This window comes from Lissotriton helveticus, chromosome 7 (assembly GCF_964261635.1).
Source record: "Lissotriton helveticus chromosome 7, aLisHel1.1, whole genome shotgun sequence".
Lineage (NCBI taxonomy): Eukaryota > Metazoa > Chordata > Amphibia > Caudata > Salamandridae > Lissotriton > Lissotriton helveticus.
The window spans coordinates 48,864,643-48,892,356 of NC_136068.1; the positions used below are offsets into that span (position 1 = coordinate 48,864,643).

Sequence of the window (27,714 nt, forward strand, 5' to 3'; positions counted from 1 at the left end):
CCTGGGAAATCCCCCTTGCTTTTGTTTTGATTTCGTCCTAGAACTCCTGTAAAGCACTGTAAGAACGGCCAGTTTAGTGACCTCTTTATTGACTTCTTATGTCCAACCTTACGTCAAACCCGGCACCTTTCAGGTATAAATATGCCAACGTTGCCTTAAGCAAAGACACGGTGGTGGTTTTGGAGCAGAGCAGCTATCTACTTGCCCGAGAGCCTAGCTGATGCGAGAGCCCACGGACGCTGCCCCTCCCTTTTGACGCACTGAGAGAGACGCTGTCTTTTCTCCTGCCGAGAAATCCAGCTCCGGTGTTTCCAGATACCTTCGCGGGTTACTGGGATATCGAGTCCTGAGAGAGATACAAGACCTTCTGCTTTCTATTACCCAGGTACGGAGCTGACTAAATCCTTAAAGAGAATTCTTGAGTCCGATTCTTGGCAAAACAAACTTAACTTAAACTGCTACTTACTTACTCCTTCCCACGTATTAGGCTTAGGTCAGGTACACCGGGGTAGGCGTATTTAGAAGCACCAGTTGAGTACGTTAGTCAATGTATATGTGTATGTATATATTTGATCTATTTTAAAGTATCATATGGCTAAGAAACCATATCCATGCTTTCACAGTATTTTATAATCCTCCTTTTACTGTACGCACTTTACTTTACTTTACTATGAGTATTGCAATTGTGGCAATTCATTTCTCTTGCATGAGGAAGAAGACTGCTCAATAAATAACACCTTTTATTGAAAATGCCCGTCTCTCTTTTCTCTGCAATCTGGTGAAACTAAGTACGCACATTTGACTGAGCGAAATAGCTGTCTGATGTTTTCACACGACTCTAGAGATACACTCTTATTCTGAGGGAGCAAAGTTGTCATGTTTTATGGTTGTCAGAAGCTAATCCCTTCTTGTCTATCCAGGGAGGTTAAACTCCTCCTCGTTTATTCGAGAAAGTTTCTAGTGACCTCTGAGCTAGCTGGCAAACCTTAAGTCTAATATAGTCAGTAGTGACCTAGTCGACCTCAGTCCTACGTCTACACTGCTGAATATATTATTCCAATGCGCAGAGCTAATTGGGAATATAGGAACTGCACTACAAGAGAATATATTATATTTATGGGTTGTCATACTATAGTTCCAATTCCCTCAATGCTAGCAAGGACCACCAGCAATTGTGATGTTTGCGAAGTCTATTGTAAACACTTATATTTTACCCTGTGATGGTTTTCAAGAGTGAATTCCTTCTATCATCTATGCTACTATTGAGTATGCATCCTGTGACTAATACATACAGCGTCGTAGGTGGTTTGTGGCAATAAGGTTTCTAAATCCCCGTTAAATGTCCCTGTGTTATTCTTCCAGCAATGTAATGCTTTCTGGGCCAGCCTTAATAACCGAACAAACTAAATTTTAATTATTCTTCCCACCCTTCCCGGAATTCAGGTCATGTCAAAAGGAGGCATTGCTAAACATGGCAAACACGTTATTGATGAGGCACACGTGAAGCATGGTGAGTTGCGGTTGAGCTTCCTCTACCTTTTCTGACCATTGCTGATTTACTGTCCTTGCCTTATGTCTTTAGGGCGAACGGTGACTTTGGTGAGATTGGACCATTTATTTAATTTTCAAAACAGTTTTTCATTTATATTATATTGTGTTAGTTTGTGTTACCAGTACAATCAACAAGTTCAATTGTACAGCATTCCTAACGCCATGCTCATACCAAATCCTGCTTATATAATTTAATGAGATTGAAAATATAATCTCTATGGGTGCTAGCAGTTTCTAATGTCATTTGCTACTTTTGGGACTCATGGGTATAAAGAAAGGGCAGCCGGTCATCTGATCGAATAGGAGTACCCATGTTGAAGTGTTAAATATTTTCCTCTTGGATGTGAAGGACCATATGCGTAGCTGCATCTGTAGGCTTAGTCTTGAATTGAAAGGATCTTGCTCATGCGTGTCAGTGGCCCTAGGCTCAATCTGCAAGGTATGATGTACAGAAAAGAGTGAGTGGGTGAGGGGCATTAAAACAGGAGGATGAGTCCACATAGGTAGGAAGAAAAAGGGGAGTGTGATGAGGGAAAATGACGGAACAGAGATGAGTCAAAAGTAGGGGTGGGTGGAATTTGCGTAATCGCGTTACGCAAATCTCCGCAAAACTGTAAAAAATCTCCGAACACGTAGAAATTCCGCGAACACGCGGAATTGCGTGTTCGCAATGCTTTTTTACTGTTCACAATTGCTGTTTGCGTGCTCGGGGAGAAATATCTCGTGAACACGCATTTGAGAGCGCTAACAAACAAAAAACTTTGCGAAGTCGCGGAACGCAGAATTTTAGGTAATTTTGCGCTCTCCGCGGAACGCGAAATTACCCAAATTCCGCAAATTCCACAAGCGGAAAGGAATTTACCGCCCAGGCCTAGTCAAAAGGGTATTCATTAATTGGTGCTCTACCAGAAGTAATTTTTAAATTCAGGTTAATATTTCCTGGGTTAATCTCTTTAGGTACAAAGGCACATTTAAAAAAAAAAAAAAAAAAAAATTCCAGTAGAAGGATGATTTATTTTCTGATGAGATCTTCCATTCAGCTTCACAGATGAAATATTGGTCTTGTATTTTCCTCCACAGGTGTGCCTGGGACATTCAGGCTCCCACTGATTATCAGCACAGACATTGCTCCTCTGGCCAAGATGTTAATATTTGCATTCCTTCCCTGTGGTGAAGTCATCGCAGACACGGCTAACTTTGGAGTTGCGAAGAAATTTGACAACAAGGTAAGAGTTTAGGATTAGACTGCAAGTGGGAGAAGGTCGATGAGCTTCAAAGTCAGTCAGTACATATAGGGGATAATAAAAACATCCACAAAGTAAAAATAAAGAGCAAACAAATGATAGGAAAAGACTGGTAATCTGTCAATTGAAGAGAACTGATCGAACCAGGGATCGTCATAGTCGTGCTGTGATTTCACTTACAAAATAGCAAAACTCTAAGATTTAAGACCTGTAGTGATGGGTGTCCTTAAAGAAGTTGCGTAGCATTACAGAATCGCCTATACCTCTATGGTTAGATGTAGTCAGGACAGTTGCATAGGGATGCATACATTTCCATATCTATGATTGGAAGACTGAAAAGGTTGGAACTCAGAATCTTGGCATATCAATTTCTCGGTCTGCGTTGCTTGAGGAATTTGTATAATAATTCAGAGATTTTCATTCCTATGATTGGTTGAATAAGGAGATGAGCAGGCAAGGACAAGAAGAGCATTGGGAGATCTCCCATTTTCCCAAACACCTCTGCAGGAGATCCGCTCTCCCGAGCAAAACAAGCTGGAAAATCTTGAAAGGTTTATGCATCTCACTGCTGTTTGCAATTCCAGGTGAACCTACACTTCTCTCATGCGGAGGGCTTACCCGCCTCACCTACCAGTTTGAATGTTGAAGCCTCTCCAGGCTCCCTTTGTGCCCTTCGTGCTGTTGACAAGAGTGTCCTGCTCATGAAACCTGAGAAAGAGCTGACAGTGGAATCGGTGAGATTTTCTTTTTTTGGCATACCTTTCAAAAAATGTGGTTGATTCTCCAGCATGCTTCTGAGTTTTGGGATTGCCACATCAGGATGTTGGTGTCTGAGGGAAGTGTGTCACAGAAGGGTAAGAAGGTTAGGAATGGCCTCCACATCTGAAAAAAGAAGGTGTGAATTATATATATGGCTGCTGAGTCTGAGTAATGGAGACACAATAACACAGAATGGCTTCTTGATCAATCCTGTGTCCTTAAAATTTGTTGCATCAGCATATGCAAGCTATAGGTTCTTGCAAATAATGACTTCTTCAGTAGGATTTTATTGCTTAAATTCTGAGGATGTCTTATCATTTAGCCAATTGAGATGTTATACTAATGCACAAAGATTGAATACGCAATTAAACCTGTTTTCAGCTTTACCGTAATAAGGGCAGTGGGAATATGCCAATGTGTAGGTCCATTTGTCGTGAAAGTGTGAACATGTAAACTATTTTGGGCCTTAGTTAACCTCTCTCATTGCATTATAAGGTGACTATACAAAGAATACCTCTGTGCACTGTTTGATCTGGCATCCTTGGCATGGTTTCCACATAACATTTTGTTTCCAGAACTCCTGTTTTGGTTGGCCTTAGGACCCTGCACACTTTCCCTTCCTAACCAGTGCTAAAATGCTTGTGCTCATTCCCTAAAACATGGTAACATTGACTTAGACCCAATTGACATATTTAATTTACTTGTGATGGTGACTGATGGTCACTCTCGGTGTGGGTCCTGCATTGTATGTGATTTCTCGGTGGATGGCAAAGAATTTGTGTATAAAAATATGAGAAATGTACTAAAAACATTCACAAATTGCAATAGTCAGAATATTGTATATGCCATTTTTTGCCCATGCAACATGATATACGTGGGCCAAACTAAACAGAAGATTAAGCTGAGGATATCCCAACACCGCAGCCGCATCCGGTGTAAAACACCTAATGCCCCGTTGGTGGAACATTTCTTGGAAAAAGGACTCTCGGAGAATGATATTCGTTGGACGGTAATTTCCCAAATCATCATTCCACCTAGGGGTGGGGATCTCACCCGCCTCCTGAACAGAGAGGAACTCAAATGGATCTTGAAGACTGATAGTCTTAACTCTGGTCTCAACCTTCAAGATGAATGGACTGCCCTTATTTAGAACTTGGTGCTGAATGAAGTCATATGTGTACTCTGTTGTAAGTATGAATTTTAATTGTATTGTCTAAATGCTTGTTCTTAAGCATGTCACTGGCTCTTCACGTCACCACTTCGACTATTTTCCATAGTCCTACCTTTATTTTTAGTCACTCCTTCACTCACTCCTTCACTGACCTAAGATGGCGCCTATGGGAGTCCTTCCTTTATTTTTATGCCCCTCCCTTCCTCTGACCAATCACAAGCAATTATATTGCTTGCCATGCCACTCCTCTGTGAGCACGCCAGGAAGAGAGATTCTTTACCGACTAATCCGGTAAGTTGATTCCATCGATCCCCGACATTCGTGCCCTCCCCCGTTCATCGCTATACCTGAGTTATTCCCTTTTGACCCCCAGGTCCCCTGGCAGCCAACGAACACCACAGATTACCGCGGCTCCCGCCGCCCGACTGTGGTAAGATAGAATCTTCCCTATTCACCCTCGGGCCCCCCACTCGATGGCCGCGTTACTCATCACTCTATTCTGTTTATTTAGGGTGGACGTGTCTGCATCCGCTACCCTCGGATCTAGCCTCTATCCCTTGAGGCACTCCGGTAAGTAGTAAGCTGCCAATTGTGACTCTCCCCATTTCGTCAACCCTTTCCTGAAATCACTGCGGTATTGTTTTAAGCCACGACGGACTCGACCACGTAGTCCGCCTCACTTAGCACTTTCACTACCGTATTGACACAAGGTCCGCCCTTCCCTTCTGCGTTATTGTTACAAATCACGACTGACTCAACCACGTAGTCCGCCCACATTAACATTCTCCCCGTTCATCACCGTCCTTGCACAAGGTCATGATCACCCTGTGGCAATTCCACAATTATTCGTGGGTTACCCTAAACTAGCACTACAACCCTAATAGGGTATTGTGCACACCACCTCAGTTCACTGATAAATCCTGCTCATTGGTCACCCACAAGTCACTTTTTTAACTCTGTAGACATTGTTCATGTAACTTAATGTGAATATTTCCTTTCCCCCCCCTTTAGGCATTTAGAGGCTTAAAAAACTCCAAGGCTTTTCATTGTATTTGTCCTGATGATGGACCCTGTGATTTACTAAGGGTCCGAAACGCCGTCGACCTTATCAGCACTAAAACTAAACTGTGATTACTATAGGATGTGAAGTGCTTAGTTGTGATACTCTGTACAATTGTATTGTTGGTAGAGTAACTTACTTTGCCTTATAAAGCCCTTCTTTGCTGTTTATATCAACTCTATGTACCTGCTCTGTTAGTACTGGACACAGGCTTGTGGTCCACACTGGCTGATTGTTGGAAGGTACTTCGTGTGATTTAAATACATGAATCTTGAGTAAAATCTCTGAAAGACCACTGTCCGGCTGGACATGTCTTTCTAAAATATAGATTGACTCTGTCTATATTTCATTTTGTGCTGAAAGTTTCCAATGTTGGGGACCAATGTTGTTTGATAAAAGCACACTGTAAAGTGGCACTAAATGTGCCTAGGGTCTGTACATGATATGTTATTAATGGACAGGCAGCCCTGATTGTGCCACCCACTTAAGCAGCACTTTAATCATTTCTTAAGGCTGCCATTGCAAAGCCTGTATGTGCAGTTCAAACTGCCATTTTGAGTAAACTTTTTGCGAGGCTCAAACCTTCCTTTTTAATACATACATTTCACCCCTATGATAGTCCGTTGACAGCCCAGAGGGCAGGGTGCATACATATTCTGATAGTGAAAAACTCAGAAATGTGTTTTTCATTACTGCAAGGCCTATTTCTCCAATAGGATAACATTGGAGTTGCCTTAATACTATGGGTGGGCAACAACTTGTGGAGTTGAACTTTGCATAATTCTGCGAAGTTGCACAAAAACTCTGCTGAATTCCGTGGAGCTCCGTGAGCTGGTGGAATTGTGGAGGTTGATGTTGAAAGTGAAACTGGATTTGGCATTTAGCTTTTAAAAGTTAATTGGTGCCAACGCATCTCATCACTCATAGCCAAGCACTTCTTAAACCCAGGTAACCTCTGCCTCTCCCACCTGCCTAGCTCACTGTGGTTCAGCTGGAGGCTGGGCATGAAGTTTTCTCTTACAAAGCCCATCCATGGGTCACAGGCTTCAATGAGATCCCCCTCATCGCTTGCAGATCCCCTGCTCACCGCAGTCCGGTGCTGAAGAAGGCACGTCCTGTGAGAAGTAGAGCAGCCAGTGTGTACTGTGTGCCGACCGAGCGGACTGCCGAGCCCAGAAGGCAACAGAGCTGAATTCGGGTGGGTGGGGTAGGGCAAGGAGGGTCAGGATGCCACGAAGGGAGAAGTAAGCTGACACACGAGCCACATCAGTCATAGAAAGAGTCTTGAAACAAGCCCTGTTCACACAACAAGCAGATGAGGTGGAAGCTACAAATTTAATTTTTATATGTCTCATGATGGGCACTGGTTAACTCCGTTACACCAAGGTTGCAGAGCACAGAGTGAGAACAACTCTGCAAACTCCACTGGCAGAGCGGAGTTCACCACTAATTATTGCATTTCATAAGGATAATTTCCAAATGAGAAGAGAGAAGGAGTTCCTGTTTGGCGCCTACATAATATCAATTTAAAATCCTAACTTATGGTGAATTCAGATTTTAAATTGCAGTTCTGAAAATGGCACTATTAGAAAGTTATGCATTAGGGGGTTGGACCCTTATTGTAAAGCTAGATTGGGCCTTTTTTTAATTTATATATAACCGGAGTCTAGCTGAACTTAATAAACCATCACCAGTTGTTGGTGAAGTTCAAGTAAATTAATTGTGTGTATTTATTCACAACTATTCATTAGCATTTAAACATTTCTTATATACACTTGTACATGTCCTAGGAAAAACATTGAAACAATTTTTGTACACTTAAATCTACTCCACCAAAACATGCACAGTTTTTAAAAACTAAGCTGTGATTGTGCAAGAAATACAATTTCTCAATATTTATTTATAATATGTGCATAAACAATGAAACAAAACTTAATAGTGCTCATATTCCAGTCAGCAGATTTTACATAAAGCAGAGGTCATCATCACTGTGGTTCTATATGCAGTGAACCTGTTGCTGAAAAAGTCTCTTGTGGTTTCCAAAGCTGTTTTAGTTGTATTGGGCTTGCCAGTTCATTGTCAATGCCCTCTAAACTGATATGATTCTGATAAGGCTCTCCCCAAATATTTCTGCTAACACGTTTCAAACCTGTTATTAGTTTGGGGTTCTCTTCAGGACCCTGACTAGTTCTGTTCTCCATTTGGTACTTGCATACTCATGTTGTCTTGTCCAACCAGTTTTCTGCCAAACTTTGACGGCAACGCTAGCTCCATTCAAGGTAATTTTTGTTGGGGGTTGCATAAGTCCTGTAGGCAGCCTTCTCTTCCTTGCGCCCAGCCTGAATTTTGGATTTACCTCGGCCCATCTCAACCTCGCGTAACCCCTAAGCACTATTGACTTCTAAGCAGCACTTTTTGGTTTATTATTTAAAAATTCATAATTTTGGATCTACATATTCTACTTTTGTCATTTTGGGTTTGTTTTATTCAAACCTGTGTGGAGTTTTTTGTGTTTTCTTTCATTGTGGCACTGTGTATGTATGTTTGGCACAAATACTTTACACATTGCCTCTTACGATAAACGGACTGTTCTGGGCCCAGCTACCAGATGTTGAGCACAGGTTATCTTCTAGTATTTATCTACCTTACCCTGGCTAGTATTATAGTCCTTGCTTGAACAGGACAACTGTCAACTGAAGACCCCAATTTCAAACAATGTGTATATAAGAATACCAAATCTTCAGTACACGTCTAGACCTGCAGTTAACTGCCAGGTATAAGGACTGCTGTGCTGCTATATGGACTGCCACTCTGCAGGACCGCTAGTCTAAAGGAATTTCTGCCCTGCTGTACTGTCCTGCTGCCTACTGCCCTCTTTCCTAGGGAAGTAGACCTGCAACTTCATCTTGAACCTAGGACTCTAGAGTGACCCAAAGGCCTTGTCTGCTGGCCTTCTGATCAGAGCTTTAGGGACACAAAAGACTCCTATCCAGCTTCTGGACCCACTACAGCGAGTTCATGATCCTCAAGTTGTGCCTCTCTGAGCCGCTCACACCATTTTAGCACAAGGCGCCACCAGCCACCTCTTCACATAGAAAGCATCAACCGCTTGTGGCAGACCACAGCGAAGCCCCAGCCTGCCCTGCCACGATGCTCGGCCTAATCTTCGTGCCATGTCAGCCACCACCCGTGATGCTATACTTGCTCCCCTGACCCTCTCCAATGCTAACAGGACTCTTAGCACAAAATTTGTGAAGGTAAAATTTCAGCAGGGCGAACCTGGGACTGTATCCGACCCGCACTCCTTCGCGGTCTGCCTGAACTTTGGACTTTGACCTGGTCCAGTGGGATGAGAGAGCTAAGTTGGCGCTTTCTGCTTTTAGGTGCTAATTTACACTTGTGTCTTTAAAAACTCATAACTATGGTTCTACTGATTGGGTGTTTGTCGTTTTGGTCTTGTTTTATTGATTCGATTTCACTCTATTATTCTAAGCAGGCTTGAGACCTTTTTGTGTGGGTTTTCACAATGTTTAAGTTGTTGCACAAATACTTCTGATATTGCCTCTAAATTATGCCTGGCTGCTCTGTGCTAAGCTACCAGGGGGTGAGCACAGGATAATTTGAGGTTTGCGTGTGCCTTACTCTGACTAGAACTGTGGTTGCTGCTTGACTTAGGCTCATATCCCAGTCAACCAGTTACCCAATTTCTAACATGCAGTATAGTCACTCTGATGCTCCTGTGTAGATGAATCTATAGGAAAATGAATGAGTTAGTACATTTACTTAGTACATTTATAGGACCAAAGGACATCATCAGTTATAACAGTGTAACACATATTAAGCACAAAAGAGTCTTCTTCAGACCCTATCTTTTTGTAGCAGGATAACAGTCTGGACGAGCCTCATTCATACTAGGTGGAAGATCCTAGACCTCAAAAGATTTTGTGATCAGTTCTACATTTGTCAAAGGTACAGGCTTTAATGATCCTAAGACCTTGATTTCAAAGCAGGAAGTATTTTTCAATATCTCTTTTAAGGCGACTGTAGTTTTCCCGATCAATACTTTATACGTCAGTCACCTCATTGGCATTATTATCAGTTATTTGAATAAATGGAGTTGCACATTTCTCATTATAAATAAATTCAAATGAACTGCTTTCTTTTACCAGGCAGGTAGGTGGGGAAATCCCATCTAAACCTCAGAGCCTACATTCACTGGCTCTACAATGAGTCCTGTGAATTGCACTTACACCTCGTTTCTGAAGCACTCTACTCAACAATACCCTGGGTGGAACAGATCCGGAAGCGAGGGTGTTACATAGTGAATCCACTAATGTGCTGGAAGAATGGCTGTAAGATCACTGTTTTGTCTATTGATTCTTGGGTCTCATCTATTTCTCAGTTTGTGCTGAAAAAAATACAAGACAAATTCTGGGGCATGAGCAGTAGGAGTCTGATGGGAGTGGGAAGTCAGGGTTGTCACGCAGTCGCACATTGGGTTGGATTAATGCCCTGATGCTCTCTGTAAACATAGGTGTATGACCTGCTCCCATTGAAAGACCTCACTGGCTATTACCATGGAGGGAGGAACCTGGAGGAAGTAGACTCTACGCCCTGTGTGAGTCGCGACCCTCTCTTCCAGAATGGGCTAATCTACTATCCGTCATCCCTGGATGCCGAGAAAGATGTTTCTGATCTTCTAGAGGTGAGTCTGATCTTTCCTCATCTTGCATGCTCCATGATGAACGCATTGCCTTGCTAGTGTTCCAAGGATTGTGAGCCTTCTTGTCCAGGTTCAGGACTTCTTGGACTAAGAGCTCTGCTGCTGAGCACTACTTCCCCCTTATGGTCTGACCAGTCTCCCTATGAATGTGAACGCTTCAATATTTATGTATATATTTATGCATGCATTATTTATTCATGATGTTTCTAGACTATGCGCCTAGACACAGGAGCAGTTTGATGCTTTACATACAGCAAGCAGGGCAGCGTAATTTAACAAAATGACTGTAGTATTACCTGAAAGCAGCAGTACATTTGAACTGCTGGACAGGATGGTAGTAAGCAGAGGGTTGAACAGGAGGGGAGATGGCGATCAAGGGTACAATAAAGGGATGGGGTTGGGGAGGCAAACTCATTTGCTACATGGACTTGTGAGTCATATTTCCTGAAAGAGAGGAACTTAGAATCAGGTTTGTTGGTTTCAGGGACCTGGTTCCATATTCTTGGACCCAAGCAAGAATCTGGTTAGCAGACACTTTTGCTTTTTTTTGTTTAATGAATCGCCAGGAGACTTTCTTTGTTTAATGAATCGCCAGGAGACTTGATTTGCCTCATGTAATCTCCCTCCCTCTCTCTCTCCCTCTCTCTCTCCCTCTCTCTCCCTCTCCCTCCCTCTCTCTCCCTCTCCCTCTCTCTCCCTCTCTCTCCCTCTCTCTCTCCCTCTCTCTCCCTCTCTCTCCCTCTCTCTCCCTCTCTCTCCCTCTCTCTCCCTCTCTCTCCCTCTCTCTCCCTCTCTCTCCCTCTCTCTCCCTCTCTCTCCCTCTCTCTCTCCCTCTCTCTCTCCCTCTCTCTCTCCCTCTCTCTCTCCCTCTCTCTCTCCCTCTCTCTCTCCCTCTCTCCCTCTCTCTCCCTCTCTCTCCCTCTCTCTCCCTCTCTCTCCCTCTCTCTCCCTCTCTCTCCCTCTCTCCCCCTCTCTCTCTCCCCCTCTCTCTCTCCCCCTCTCTCTCTCCCCCTCTCTCTCTCCCCCTCTCTCTCTCCCCCTCTCTCTCTCCCCCTCTCTCTCTCCCCCTCTCTCTCTCCCCCTCTCTCTCTCCCCCTCTCTCTCTCCCCCTCTCTCTCCCTTAGACAAGATTAGTTTATTACTCACATACAAGCACATATATTAGTTTCCCACATGTAGTGATCTGCAATTTTAATCTAGGTTGATTAGTAAATCACACTCCATTCACGTTAATATTATTAAGCATTATGGAAGTTTAACTTTGCGAGTTGAAATAAATATATTTCTAAATCTCGCTCCATCAACTCCCTCATCTGGTGATTTCAAAATCACCAAACCATACCCAAATTTAGCAAAATGTTATCCCATAGATAAACTTGATTGATCTACACTGTGTTAGTATTACTAAAGACTCGTCTCATCAGTTTGTCTGCAATTCTCATATTGAGTTCTACGAAACTCCTCCAGTTCTATCTCTCTCTCTTTCCTTTCTGATCTTGTATATTCTCTTCCCTCAGGTATTTCTGTCTCTTGTGTAACATGCAACTGATCTTCAACAACAGTATCACAAAAACTATAACTAATAAAGGTGTCAGTATGTTGCCAAGAATTGAACCACCAATCTCTTGAAACCAGGTTTTGATTGCCTGAAATCTTTTGGACAGTCGTTCTGAAAAATCATCCTCTTCTAAGGGAACAATTTCTGATATTTTTGATATACATCTCAATACCCTGACTCTTATCTGGGATATAAGTACAGCAGTGTTGGACATGTAAAATGCCACAGACTCCTCCCTCTTTTGCTAGCAGAATGTCCAACGCAAGACTATTCTGCATTACCATAGTCCGAATAGCAATAAGCTCAGTATCCACTAATTGGAAACCACTAGCTGTGTCAGTTGACAATCTGTCAACAATTGTGGACAATTTTCTGATTCTACCTGCATTCAGGGTTATACCCACTAAAGGTATCACTGCTTCAAAGATGTCTCCCAAAATTTCTGAGAAACTTTCTCTTTTGTATCTGTTCAAATGTTTGCTGATTTCAAATGAACCTTCTGCATTTCTGTCAACATGAAATATTTTTGGAAAAACCAATCCTACAAAACACGTCCCATACCAGTGATCTGGGAGGTTGTAGTAAGCCTTATCTCTACAAACAAAATAAATCCCAGGAAAAATAGGATCCTTGCCACCTTTGAATCCCCAACCCCCCATAATCTGATAAGTGTCCTCACAATGACTCGCACCCACAAAATAGTTGTCAAATAAAGTATTGTCTCTCCTAATGCAAAATTTACCACTAATTGGTTTATCTATATGTATAGCAGCATTCTCAAAAGATTTGCCATTTAGTTTTTCGTCCTCTCTCTGCCAGAACTTGGATTTGGTCTGTTTAAGCATCTCGTTTCTTTTATAAATCGCTCTTCTCTCCTCAACTAAATTCAGGAAAGACTTTTCCTCCGATCTCAATTTACATGTCAAATTATTTCTAAAAGCATACTCATAGTTAAGTTCATTTGTCACAATATAGAATTCCCTCATCTGTTTGGCTTGCTTATTTAAGCTTTTCTCAATTTTCAGGTTTGCAAAAATCTCATCGTAATTAGAATAGTAATACTCTAAACGACCTGTTTGATAAAATAAACTAGCTATCACACTGCAGGTTATGCCATAAGTAAGAGGAAGCATATTATAGATAACTCCCACCGAAACAGAAGCAGGCAATTTCACACAAATATAACAATCTTTTACCTCCATGACCTTTACATATTCAGCCAGGAGTCTTGAAAAAGTATTACTAGAAAAATCACCTACAGATCTATCTTGATGAATCTCTGGTCTATGATCAAAAACTGTTAGTTTTATCTGTTGCACTATGTTTGTCTTGCTTAACTGAAGCTTTGCTTGTCATGTTGACCATGTACATCTCCTTGTCAATTCCAAAAGGGAAAATGACAGCTAAAACTAACCAAAGCAAGATTATTAGGACTACACAAATTAAAGACATCTTGCAGCATCTCCTAAAGATGGAGCATCTTGAACTGTTATTTACAAAAACGTAAGGCATTTTCACTAAGTTTGCAAAGAAAACAAAATAAAAATGTAAAAATGTCTAAATTTTCTAAAAAATTCAACATCCCCCTTTTTTATTTTTTTTTAAATTTATACCCTCAACCTTCTAACAGCTTTTCTTCGACCTTGCGTCACAATTTGTTTTCCAGCTAACACAATTACTTCGACCTTGTGTCACCTACCACAATTTCTTCAGCCTTATGCCAAAAACGAAAACACTAAATTTAAACAGAAAATACTTCAATCGTTGTCACTATTGTCATCTATCTCTTCCTGACTACTATTACGATTGATCTCCACTACAGGTGGAATAATTATATAAGTCCATTCAGGTGACTTATATTTCTGGTTTGGTTTCACAATTCTTTTTGCCCTTCTATGAACGACTTCTATTGTCTTTCCTGCCTCTCTTTTCTTTTCAGGATCTTTTTGACTTGGTACACAGATCAAAGGAGCAAATTAATGAGATATCAATTTGAATTTCAGGCCTTCATTTTCTCTTGGCCAGTTGTCACCTTTTCTTGGTAATTTCTTCTTTGGCTCGGTCACATTACACTCTGTTCTCTAAGCTCTTTTTCTGAAATTTCTTATTTGAGAATCTTCAGCACTCATCAGTTTCACTATCAGAAATTTGAATTCTGGACTCTGGTACTTCTTTACTCGGCAGTTTCACTCTGTTAGGAACATCATCTTTGTAGCTGGTACTTGGTGGTTCTTCTTCAATTACCTTCAACTTCCCAGTTTCAGATTTCCTGTTCCTGCTTTCAGAGTTTCTTTTCTGCTTTTCAATACTCTTCTGGTCTTGAATCACAACTTGATCAGACTCTTCTTCTGCTTCTTTTTCTAGCAGATCTTAATCATTTTCAGAGTCTAATGTCGCAATTTCCAAGTCTTTTTCATTCAAGGCTTGATTTCCATTCAAACTCTCCAGATGTCGACTTTCTTGTCGATCTTCAGGATCTGGATTTCTTTCAGGTTCTTCTTCAGAATCTGAATCAGCTGTGGTATCACTCTCTTCATCAGAATTTTCAGGTGTAGGTAGACGAATGGTGTGGCTTGCGTGTATCCACCTCTTTAAACTCTTGCACTTCACTGCATTTGTTGTAACAAGAATAACCTGTCTTGGTTTCTGCCTCCTGGGTACTAGACAGTTTCTTCTTTGAACTTTTGTCCCCACCCAGTCACCTGGTAACAGATCATGTGCTTGCTCTTTTTCTCTTGATTGTACTTCAGTTCCCACCTGATTGGACACAGAAGTCACGACGTCAGACACGTTTCTGCAGTATTCCAAAATGACGCCATCATTAATAGTCATCAACTTTCCTACAGGAAAAAAAGCCTGTCTCATAAACCTGCCCATGAGAATATCATGTGGGCTTAAACCTGTCTTTTTATCAGGTGTACTTCTCCGTGACATCAAAACAAGTGGAAGTGCATCTGTCCACTTCATGCCTGTAGCTAGACACATTTTTCCAATCCTGTTCTTAATAGTTCCATTTACTTGCTCCACAACACCTGATGCTTCTGGTCTGTATGCACAATGGAGTTTCTGCTCTATGTTTAAAGCTTCACAAATCAATTGTAACAATCTGTTTTCAAAATGTCTTCCACGATCACTTTCCAGTCACCGGAAAACCGTACCCAGGTATGATCTCCCTTAAAAGCAATTTTGCAACCGTAATTGCATCATTGTGACGTGTGGGAAACGCTTCAACCCATCTCGAAAACAGACAGATTATCACAAGGACATAATGCAATTTATTATGTGGTGGCATTTCAATGAAATCCATTTGCAACCTGGTAAAAGGACAACCCTCCCGTCCTATGGTTCCCAAACTCACAACTGTTTTTCTGTTGGGGTTCATTTGTTGGCAAACGTTGACAGAGAGACTCTGCAATAATTCTGAACTTTGGATTGAACCTTGTCTCTCTAAAAAGCCTAATCATGAAATCTCTTCCAATGTGTGCCTGACCATGATACAGCCTAGCCATGTCAGCAATCATGCTATTTGGTAAAACTGGTCTGCCATCTTTGTAAGTCCAAATTCCATCCTCATCTTGCTGTCTACATTCTGCTTTCAACCATGTGTTTTTCTCCTCATCACTTGCTTTGTCTTGTAAATCTTTGACTCCCTGCCATGTTTCAACTACTGATGTTAGCATAAGTGAGCTCAAGACATGTTCATCATTCTTTTCCCGATTAATTGAAAAATTGTTTTTTGCGCAGTACTTTGCAATCTCGTCTGCGTAAGCATTTCCTTTAGTAATAAAATCCTCACCTTTTGTGAGCTGAACATTTCACGACAGCAGTCTTTTCTGGTAATTGAATGCCATCGATCAATCTCCTAATCAGTTTTGCATTTCTGATGGGAGTACCTGCAAAGGTTAAATAACCTCTTTGGGACCAAAGCTGTCCATAATCATGCACAACTCCGTATCCATATTGGCTGTCAGTCACTATGGTGATTTTTAAATTTATTGCTCTCACATGCACGAATCAAAGCAATCAATTCTGCTACTTGAGCTGAACGAATTCCTTCAAGATATGCTTCAATCACAGTAGCAACTGTGCATACAGAATATGCTGCTCTCAGAAAACCCTCTTCTGTTCTTAAACAAGAGCCATCAACAAAGTAAACAAAATCTGATTCAGGCAAAGGAACATCTTTAATGTCCTGTCTAGGCTTAGTGCAATATTCCAAGACATCTAAACACTCATGGTCCATGTCATTTTCATTTCTAATTTCAGTTTCAGTACCATCAGGCAATAATGTGGAAGGATTTAAATTTACACATCTAGCTATTGAGACATTATCTGATCCCAGAATAATGTTCTCGTATTTGGTAAGCCTGTTACTTGTTAGGTGTTGCGTTTTACTTCTGGTAAGCAGAATTTCAACTAAATGGGTAACATAGACTTTTACAGGAAATCCCACAATAATTCCTATACTTTGCTCAAGGCTCACACTTGTTGCAGCTACTGCTTTTATTCAGCCTGGTAATGCCTTTGCAACAGGATCAAGCACTGCTGAGAAGTATGCAATTGGCTTTCTCAGTTTTCCGTGTCTCTGAATTAGCACAGACCATGCACATCCTTCTCTTTCACTTTAATATAGCTCAAAATTATTTTCGTAATCTGGCATGCCCAAAGCAGGTGCTTCGCACAAGCTTCTTTTTAGCTTTTCAAAAGCTTCCATTTCAATTTCTGTGAGTACAATTGGATCTTTTATATCTGATTTTGTCAATCTCTGCAGCGGTTTCGCAATTACCGAAAATCCACTAATCCATTGATGACAATAACCCACCATTCCTTGAAACATTCTGACCTGTCTCTGTGTTTTTGGAGGTTGCATTCCCTGAATCATTTTGATTCTCTCAATTGTCACTTGTCTGATTCCCTTTGCAATTCTATGACCCAGATATTTTACCTCTTGTTTGCAAAACTGTAATTTTGCAGGTGACACTTTATGTCCCTCATCTGCTAGATGATTCAAAAGAGTAATAGTATCTGTGGCAGTTATCTCGTGTTTTACCTGCTACAAGCAGGTCGTCAATGTACTGAACCAATGTTGATTTTCCAGGTAAATTTAGATTCTCCAAAGACTTCTTTATTAACTCATTAAAGATAGATGGACTCTCTGTATACCCTTGAGGGATATGACACCATGCTAATGTGCGACCTTGGAATCTGAACGCAAAGATTTCCTGGCTATCTGGATGCAATGGAACAGTAAAGAACGCATTGCAAAGGTCAATGACAGTATACCATTCTGCATCATGCGGAATTTGGTAAAGAATCACTGCTGAGTTTGGAACAACAGGGCAACATTGAACAACTATCTGATTAACCTTTCTCAGATCCTGAACTATTCTGGACGTTCCGTTTGGCTTTTTGATCCCCATAATTGGTGAATTACAAGGACTGCTTTCAATTTCTCTTAGAACACCTTGCTTTATGAATTTTTCAATTACAGGAATGACACCTTCAATTGTTTCTGCTTTCATTTTGTACTGAGGAATGTTTGGAAATTCTATTCCCTGTTTCACTGTGATTTTGACTGGATCGACATGTTTCATCAAACCCATCTCACTTCCAGTTAAATCCCAAATTTCAGCTTTGACTGTCTTTTTCAGTTCTTCAGGCACATTTTCTTTATCAAATACAGGAAACAGTTTGCTTTCCTCAGCCTCAACCCTTAGCATTGTTAATTTGTAAAGCCCATCTTCCTCTAAAGTCTGCAGCTCAATACCCTCCGGTGAGCAATATATTTTGCAATTCATCTTACAGAGAATGTCTCTTCCCAGCAAGTTTACAGGACTGCTATTGCATACTACAAACCTGTGTTTGTCTTTAAATTTGCCAATTTCTACTTACACAGGCTCTGTCAAATCTGTTTTAATTTGCCGATTAGCTACGCCACCTACTTGGATGGTGTCACCAGAGAGGCAGGTTTTCAATTTCCAATGATCTAACAGTAGAACTGGTAGCACCAGTGTCCACAAGAAAAGTGATTTCTACATCATTCACTTTGCCATTTACAAATGGACCAGACTGGTCAACCTCAAGAGTGGCTCCAAGCACACTCTTGCCCCTCTCTCAGGCACCGTCATAAGTAATCCTCTGAATCACTTCCTCCAGTTTCTGTCATCAAAAACTGTCCAGAAACATTTGGCACATTCACTCTTTTTGGTCTGGTTACCTGATCACCTCTGCTGAATCCTGTTTCCGAATTATACCTTTGACCATTCACACAGTTAGGGAGAGGAGGTTGTGTAATCTGACTCTGCTGATTCACTAACTGTCGCTGTAGCTGTTGCTGCAGATTCAACTCATTTAGTTGTCGCTGTAGCTGTTGCTGCAGATTTAAATCATTCTGCATCTGTGGATTTAATGATGCATTTTTTAAATTTCTGGGCGGATTTTTACACTTGCGCTTCCAGTGTCCAATTTCGCCACAATTAAAACAAGGCAATTTTTGTTTCCTCTCTTCAATGTTAACATAAAATTTTGGTTTATTATAATTGCCCTTAAATTTTCCTTGACCCTGATTCTGATTTAAATTTACATTTTTATTTTCCAAATTTGCAATCTGCTGTTCAGCTACCTTCACCTGTGCCCACATTGCCTTTTCCTTTCATTTCTTTTGTCTGGCATCTATCTCATCACTGCAGTATTTTGCCTTTCTCAGTATGTCGTCAACTGAGAGAGATTGCCAACCAACAATACCATTTCTAATCATTTCACCAATTTCAGGTCTGAGACCATAAACAAATCTGTAAATAAAATGGCTCATGTCCTTTTCACTTAATTTTTCATAACCACTGTACTGTTTAAAAACCAACAGTAATCTTTCATAAAATGAATGAACTGATTTATTTGGCTCCTGATTTGTTCTGTCAATTTTAACCCAATCATCTTCTTTTGGGAATCTTATTTTTCAACCAATAAATCACTTTGTCATACAATCCCATGACCTCTGATGATGGAGCACCTGTTACTGCATCTCGAGCTGGTTCTACTTTTGGCAAACTTACAGCAATTTTACATTCTGTCCAAAGATCTGATGGGACAACCATGTCAAAGAATCCATCAAGATCAATCCACAGAACCTTCGACACTTTTATAAACCTGTCCACCTTTCGATACCATTCTACAGGCTTTTCTCTCAGCCGAGGAAAATTATTTGTGAACAACAGAATGTCTTGTCTAGACCAGGGAACATGAAAATAACCACGACCTGCTATTTCTCTCATTGGGTACTGATTAGCCATCCTTTCTCTTTTTTTCTTCCTCTCTTTTCTTGGTCCACTTCACTCTCCATTTACTCAGGTCACCCAACTTTTTAATGTACACAATCATATCTTTTATATGCACAATTCTTCCCATTGCATTGAAATTATCAATGTCTTTTTCAGTAAAATCCAATCTATAATGTTTTCCCAAGTTTTTCTGTTTACTCACATCGATTTCTAATTCTGCAGCCGATTCTTCCAATTGATCATATTTATTCTTTGTTTTCCATTGTATGCTTTTGCAAATGAATAACAGTTCATCATCTTGATAATGCTTTAAACTGTCAGGACCAATTGTGCCAATTATGAATTCCTCTAAATCTGCTTTAGTCTTGCTACATAAAGTTTTGAGGATGAATCTGATTTTTCAACACTTTTCTGGAGATTCAGTATCTGACTCTGCACCTATTGGTGTTCTGCATAATGAACCTGGATTAAAAGTTAAATCAGGCCTCATTGTTTTCTCTCGATTAATTTCAGTTAAATCTGAATACAACTTTTTCAGGCACTTTTTGAATTTCTGCATTTAATGGAATTGTTAAACCTGGATTCCTAATTGCTCCCTGATCAAATACTGGCTGAACAGGACCAATCGTTAGTGGAACTGTCACTGCTTCCATGCCTTTAGTTAATTGTCGAATTCTTTTTTTGATCGTAAATGTTCTGAAGTACTTGGGGCTTCCTCATCTCTACCAGCTCCCATTGAATTTTTAGAAACCTCTTCCCATTGGGGTTTCAGGAAAATTTCTACTCTCACCATATACACTAGAAATAGTTCTCGTCTCTAACCTTTCAGGAGTTTCAAAAGATTCAGAATTATTCGGGTATAATCTGGGTGATCCCTCATTTAATGGAGGTGCACTTGGTGTGGTTCCTGTAGAAACCATCGGAGTAGACCATGAACAAGCTGGTTTTAAAGGTGTCTGTTTTTTATTAGTCAAATAAATTTCTTCTAAAACTGGTTCTTCCAAATCACTTTCTTCAACGTTATTTTTCTTTTGGGTATTCTTTTGACCTGGTATTTCAGCAATCATTACTCTCACTGGATAAAGACCATCACACATGTCTGCCTGTCTCCATCGTCGCATTCTATCCTCATGAGTTTCTCTTTTAAAATTTGATGATTTTGGAGGTCTTTTTATACCACTGCTTTCCCGCTGTAGTTCAAACATCTCATCCTCCCATTCAACCAAAGCCTCAAATTGCGTAGGTCTTGGTCTCGGCACAAGAGCCATCATTTTTTCTCTCGTTTTTCAAAATTGTCATATTAAATGAGCCATCCTCCGGCCAAGCTAAAACACCTTCATTCTTGGTATATCCATCCAAACGTCAAACCAAAGAAAAGTATGATAACCATATTCACCTTCCATATAGACTGCGGGTGTTTTGTACTTAAGAAAATTATGATGCGAGGTGGAAAGTCATATCAGGTGAAAGTACATTTTTTAATTTCTGAAGCCAAGTAAGCTTCTTTTCCTCCTTTCTGTAATAATACCTCATGTTTTAATGAAATCCGTTCAATTTAAAATGATCGTGGATATTTCCTGGTTGTTCCGCTAAACTAGCCAATCCGTGCGCGAAACACACCAACAAGCTAAGTCACCACCTTGCTCAACCAATAGAATTGCTGCTTTCTGGAAAAGCCGATCAGCCTACAGCTTGACTCAGTCACGTGAACCAATCAGCACGCTAGCTGTGACGTATGTTAGCCAATCACAGTGCGGACCCTATGACGTACACAGCCGCTGCAGCTTCTCGTATCTCGCTCCTAGCGCTTACCCCATCTTCACAAAAACTTTTCACAGCGCCATTTTAAGAACACTTTTTCAATGATTTTCAATTAATAACAAAGAACAAACCATTTGTCTGTTTCGCTAAAATAAAGTGATAGCTTTTACAGTCATTCAGGTATTCTTTAGCGTGGAATAAACAACGCTACTCTCACAGAATATACATTCGTTGATAAAGTAAACTTTTACTCTAACCTTCTAACAGGTAATAACGGTTTGACTCGGACGAAATTACAGAATCATTTATGCACCGTCAAACGGAAAATTTCCCTAACCACACATACATGAAATCTTGGCAGGACTTTAACCAACCATAGAAAACCACATTCGCCAGTAAGAATAGGCGACACTACCTTACCCTTCACTCAAGTTTGGATAAAATTCTACTACTCTTTTCACAGTGAGTTTTAAAACAGGCTCCGAGTCCCTATACTCGAAAGCTACGATTTCATAGACAATCCTCACTATACATTCTTTCTCACACACACCTAGAATCCCTAAACTTGTGTTGTACGCCCACAACACTAGTGATAATAATACCACTATTTTGAAACCGAACAAATGCACTGTGCAACTTCACTTCTTGTTACACCACTCAAATGCCGCGGCTAGCTAGGAATTTTCACGCTACTGGAAAAAACCTTTCGACTACATGTAACATGTGAACAAGCTCAACATATGTTAAACATCGATCCTATGTAATTATCCTATGTAATTATCATGTAGCATGTAGGTTACCATAGCAACCGTAACTCTGCTACCAGAGAATTGATCCAGCGCCCCTATAGAAAATATGTCATAGCAACGCTACCCAACTCCACAATACTCACCATTAATCATAAATCACTCACAAGGCCCATAAACTAACATGACATATTTTGAGCAACTGAATCATGTGACCTAATTAATAAAACCTATTCATAAACATTTATATACAACTGCGGTATAATGACTATACCATGGTTTTTGTAATTCTGCATTTAATTAAGCCACTAAGGCAAATGGGTCTGCTGATGGTAACTAAACTCTTGAAATAACAAGGCCAGCTTGTATTTCCAGAAACTCATTTATTAACTATTTATTCAAAGTGCCTTTTAATTAGAATCTTTTATTAAGCAGCATTTAGAAGAAAAGCAATTTGAACTGACCGTTTCAAGCAAAGTCAATTAGCATGATTTAATACAGAATAAACAGTTTTTCCATCACCTAAACCCGAACTTCCCTGTCTAAAACTCACTTCACCTAAAAATGAAAATTGTAAAGTCATTTAGCCCTATTGATCCTTACGTGCTCCAAAGAACTCCGTCAGCACGACACGCCCTTCTGGATTCGGAAAGCGCCCTCCCTCCAAAGAGGTCAGTTTATATAACTTTTCTAACTAACTAAAGTATCTTTTATCGGACGTTTTTTCCGAAAATCCGACCTCTCAAGTGGTTGAGCCATGTCACTCCACATTTAGGTCACGCACTCCTGACCAAGTCTGGGGCATCATCATAGCCCTTATTGTTCTTAGTTTCACCATCATCTCCGCTTCCACAAAATTATACTTTAACCGGGGAGAAACTTTACTTCCTAATCTTGGCAGGACATTGAATATCCTGTCCTTGGAAATGTCACCAAGAACACGTTCAACTCGACCAAAATCATTTCTGCATATAAATGTTGTTAGCTCAGCAAGTTATTCTGCGCATGTTTGAAAGCTTTTCTCTGGTCAAGTCTTGAAAGCTGCAGCACTGTCAGCCATTTTCATCAGGCCCATTTGCAAAACTAATGCATAAACAAACATAAAACAACAATTAATGAACGAAATAAAGTTTGTTCTGTTACCCACCCACCTTTGCTAACTATTAACCCATTAATCTGTTACCTAGCAGAAGCAAATAAAGCAACAAACAGATTTGTGCAACGTTTTAAACCAAAAGACAAAACATGAGCACACAGAAATAAGCACATGCCATTAATAAAACAGTCGTATTTAATACTGACAAAACAATAGACAAGATTAGTTTATTATTTCTCACATACAAGCACCTTGCACATAATTGCACATATATGAGCACATATATTAGTTTCCCACGTGTAGTGATCTGCAATTTTATTCTAGGTTGATTAGTAAATCACACTCCATTCACGTTAATACTATTAATCATTATGGAAGTTTAACTTTGCGAGTTGAAATAAATATATTTCTAAATCTCGCTCCATCAGTGCCATTGTTTTTCCCTGGGAAATGAGGAATTACTGCGGCAGTCAGTGTTTACACCCATCCCAGCTCTGGGTCATTCTCCAAAGGGACCTATTGCCAGAGATGTGCTGTTTAACCCCTTGGCGCTAGGGGGGAAGGGGGGCCGCGCGGCGCCGCCATGCTCGTGACGGAACCACTCCGTCACGAGCCGCAGTGGCACTGTGCTTGTGACGGAATGGTTCCGTCACAGCCCCGCCCACCTAATAGAACACTCAGCACAGACGCGTAATCATCGTCACGGCGGCTGGGCCGTGACGGAACCATTCCGTCACCAGCACACCACCACCGTGGCTCGTGACGGAATGGTTCCGTCACAGCATGCAAGGGATTAAAGGCCTGGGGGAGGGGTATCAAGTGTGCAATTGTACCACAGTAGTTATAACAATCCATTTATCACCAACCATGGGAATTTCCGGCCAAATATGGAATTCAGGAGTACTCAAAATGAGGCGTGTGTAAGACTTTTCTTTTACTACGTTGAGCTATTAGTTGAACCTGCTATGCCTACTTTACACCTTTCTACACCATTCCTCATATTTCTATTGTATAAGGGCAGGGTTACAATAATATTGCAGCAGAAGAGGAACACATTCTGCAGCAGGGTTGACTAAATTATGCAGCAAAAAAGGCAAATTAGGCAGCGTAATGCTCAACATTTTACGATAGTATTACTTCATTCTTTTAACATTTTTACACATAGTCTGGAAAAACATTTTACCCAGTTCCAATTTAATACTCAAATATAGTAATAAGCAACTGAAAGGTGACCAGTCAACCTTGGCAAAAAGCTTTCTAGTGTGAAGGAACACGTGTTACTGTATTTTTAGTAACTTTGATTCATTTGAGCTAGGAACTATGTTTTGGGTCTCTGTAGATTATGCAGCAGAAGATGTACTATGTGTCAAAAAAGCAAATGCACAACTATGTGAAAACCGCCGCAGATGCAGAATCTCATAATTCCAGTGGCCCTGCCTAATGGTTACACCTATCACTTGTAATTAGCATGAAGTGCACATAATTGGTGTGCCATCCCACTTGTCACAGCCTTTTCCTCTGAATGGGATCCATTTTCCAAAACACTCTATTGCCCATTCTTCATCCACGTCACTGACTGTTGGGTTTGGGCAGAGATCAGGAAATCCACATGGGATTCACCTGCTTACTCCAAGGTGGCACCCAAAGACATGGGGATCCACTCAGAAGTCCCACTTGGGATTTTCATTTCAGAATTTATGATGTCACCAGGGAAGACATAAACAATGGACTCGCCTTCTAGAGTGAAAGATGTCACCACAGGTAATGACAGCCCTGGGGAGGGCAGAGCTCGGATTCACTTCACTAAGTGCTAGTTTTTGATCATGAGAACATGTTGTGAATGAAGACAGCCCTCCCAGGTGTAGTGTCTGCTGTGTAGATGGTGTAACTAAATGATATGTCTTCTATTTTCAGGGAATGGGTTTGAAGGTGGTGACCAACGGTGAATTCCGAAAGCCACATTTATGCTCCACCGACACCGTTGATTATGAATCAGATTATCTAGGTGAGGCAACAGAAATATTTCTTAACAATGCTGGGAGATCTCAACAGGGTGGGATGTGCATCAAAGTGTAATTTTTCATATGTGAAATCTAGACTTACTGTGGATTAGGAGTGGTACACGAAGAGTTGGAATTACAACGCGGTTGTTACAACGACCGCGTTGTAGCCACGCATAACATTACTCTGCAAGTCGGAACAACGACTTGCGGAGGGGGCAGAAGGTGTTGGATTTAAAATTCGATTCATAAAAGGGGGTGGTGATGGACAGAGTATCTGAGTTAATCAGAGCACTCATACCCAGTCAAAAGATCAGGGCTTGATCCATCCCCGTTTTTTAGCTCACTGCATCACCCCAGTTCAGAACCTGGCTATATGCAAATTAGTCTGACCCCATGCCTCATGGGAACAGGGCAGACCAAACTACCAAGCCAATTCTTCACTGGAAAGGAGACAAGCTTCCTGGGACCGGTTTCTGGCATTACAGCCGTCTTCGGCCCGGCTTGCTTGAATCCTAGTGGTGCAGTGAGCAAGGGACTCATGTCTGAGCATACCCTGCCACACCTGTAGTGGCCAAAACGATTCATAAAAGGGGGTGGGGATGGTTCTGATTAACTCAGATACTCTGTCCATCACCACCCCCTTTTTGAATCGGATTTAAAATTCAACACCTTCCCTATTCGCACAGACTGGAGATGTTGCGACTTGCGGGGTAATGGTATGCGTGGTTACAACTCGGTTGTTGTATTGACTGCGTTTTAATTCCCTGTGGGGAAAAATAATGCGTGAAAGAGGTATATTCATCAGGAGTATCCAGCATGGGCACCAAAGTTTATCATTTGCAAAACTCTCTAACATATGATTGCAGTCGTCACATAATTAGCTATTCCAATGTACCTTCAGTCTTGACCTCTGAATGGTGGCTGGTAACTCAGCCCTAAGGCTACATACTTAGCTCAAATGCGGAAGCTCAGTACTGACTAGAGGAGACCAAAGTGTTTTTTTTTTTGTTTTGTTTTTTGTGGGAAATGCTTTGCAAAGGTGCAGATTTTAACCCTTATGCAGGGTTACAATTTTTCCCTGTTTACCTTTTTTTCCTGTTTACCTTCACCCAAGTGTAGCTTTGTTCCACATTTGCAAGATAAATGTAAATTCAAATGTATAATTGTAATTGTCTTTATATGGTGTTTACTACTGCTAACCCAGCTGAAAATGTATACAAGATATTTCTCTGGAAGTTTCTGAATTTTCTATGCACAAGGAGCAACGTGTGAGATGTTGGAACCCTGTAAAGTAACAAATGTTGCCATAGAATTTAGTGAAGGTTGCAAAAAAACCTTTCACTCGCGCAAGTTTCATTTCGACCTGCTACAAGCCATTGTGCTTAAGTCCTTGGACGGTCAAGACTGATCTCCTGAGGCACCTGAACTCTAACTTCAATTAGGAACCTGTGATTGTCTAATCCCTGGACAGTAAAAATGAACACATTTAAACACTTGGGGACAGGACAAGATGTCCAGAGGTGAACTCCGATCAGCTTGTCGATCGCGAAGGAGGTCAAGCTCCATAATTACTAGACGTTCTGATCAATCTGAACTCAAGAGAAGTGTGACCCAAAGGTGGACCGCAGGTAGCTACCCTGGCCAACCCACTTCTGAGTCCACACACAATGGCATCAATGCTCCTGAATCATGACTACCAGCACCCTTTGTATCTGCAATCTTAGCTCACACAACGCACCTCAAGATGTCCAGTCGCATGCAGGCGCTCAATCTTCTGACCTGGTCAGGTGGGATTTTCAAAATGTCTGCTAAATGTATTTTTTCCCACCTTATTTTGACTGATAATCCCCACCTGAACAGGAGGGACGATTGGAACAATAAGAACCTGCCTGTGTGTGATGGGCATGGTACTGACTAGTAGGGGGCCTGCGCATCATCAAAAGGTGATGTTATAAACTATTCAGCCCAAACGATATATTTTGTTGATAAGAGTCCAGTCTCCTACAATTATTGCTTGCTATACCCACCTTCCACGATGCCATGTTGCAATTTGTTTAGGAGTGCTGCCAAAATATCAATAAAATGTCATTTTGAGTTTTTTATTATGTTATATAATGTTATGTTAAGTCATGACATGTTATCTTTTATTTGATACACATGTCCATAGCACACGCTCTGTCATTAGTAGAACCCTCACAATAGGGCCTCTCTGAGTTTGTCTCAGGGACTCTGCCACGCCCCAGAGTTTGATTTCTGGTAGTGTCAGCAGGATGGTCAGTAGTGTGGGTGTGATATGCTGTATTATGAGGCTTTCGTGATTGTTCAAATTTGGCCCTCCGAGTACTTAGGGGCCTATTAGGATGGCGGACGGACATGCGTCCGTCCCCCACCCCCGAGGTGGAGGGACCGTCCGCAGGGGCAGCGGCGGTCCCTCCGGTGCAATTAGGATGTGACCGCCACCCTGGCGGTCACATCCTGTATCTTTAACCTTGCGGCGGGAGCTGCTTGAAGCAGCACCCGCCGCAAGGTTAAAAATGCATGTTTTACATTTACATGCACAAAGCGGCAGGCACCGCGCGGTGCCTGCCGCTTTGTGCATGTAAATGCTGGGAGGTACCATAGGTACCCCCATGTGCACCCCCGACACCCTGGGGGCCCGCAACGGGCCCCCAAAGACCACATGCTTTTCCACGGCGGACACCGCCACCAAAAAGCCCTCCACACCCCGCGGGTCAGCGGCAGACGGACCTGCCGTCCGCCGCTGG

The 27,714-nt window shown here is 41.3% G+C and overlaps 1 protein-coding gene across 1 annotated transcript in view; it reads left to right on the plus strand.

Annotated features, from left to right (window-relative positions):
• LOC144767997 (alpha-2-macroglobulin-like) overlaps positions 1 to 27,714 on the plus strand; it is a 190,053-nt gene that overhangs the window by 101,301 nt on the left and 61,038 nt on the right. The window contains exons 13-17 of the mRNA XM_078651388.1: positions 1,444 to 1,510; positions 2,632 to 2,777; positions 3,380 to 3,529; positions 10,320 to 10,490; positions 24,861 to 24,951. Coding sequence (XP_078507514.1) covers positions 1,444 to 1,510; positions 2,632 to 2,777; positions 3,380 to 3,529; positions 10,320 to 10,490; positions 24,861 to 24,951 — 625 coding nt within the window. The remainder of the gene's footprint in view (positions 1 to 1,443; positions 1,511 to 2,631; positions 2,778 to 3,379; positions 3,530 to 10,319; positions 10,491 to 24,860; positions 24,952 to 27,714) is intronic.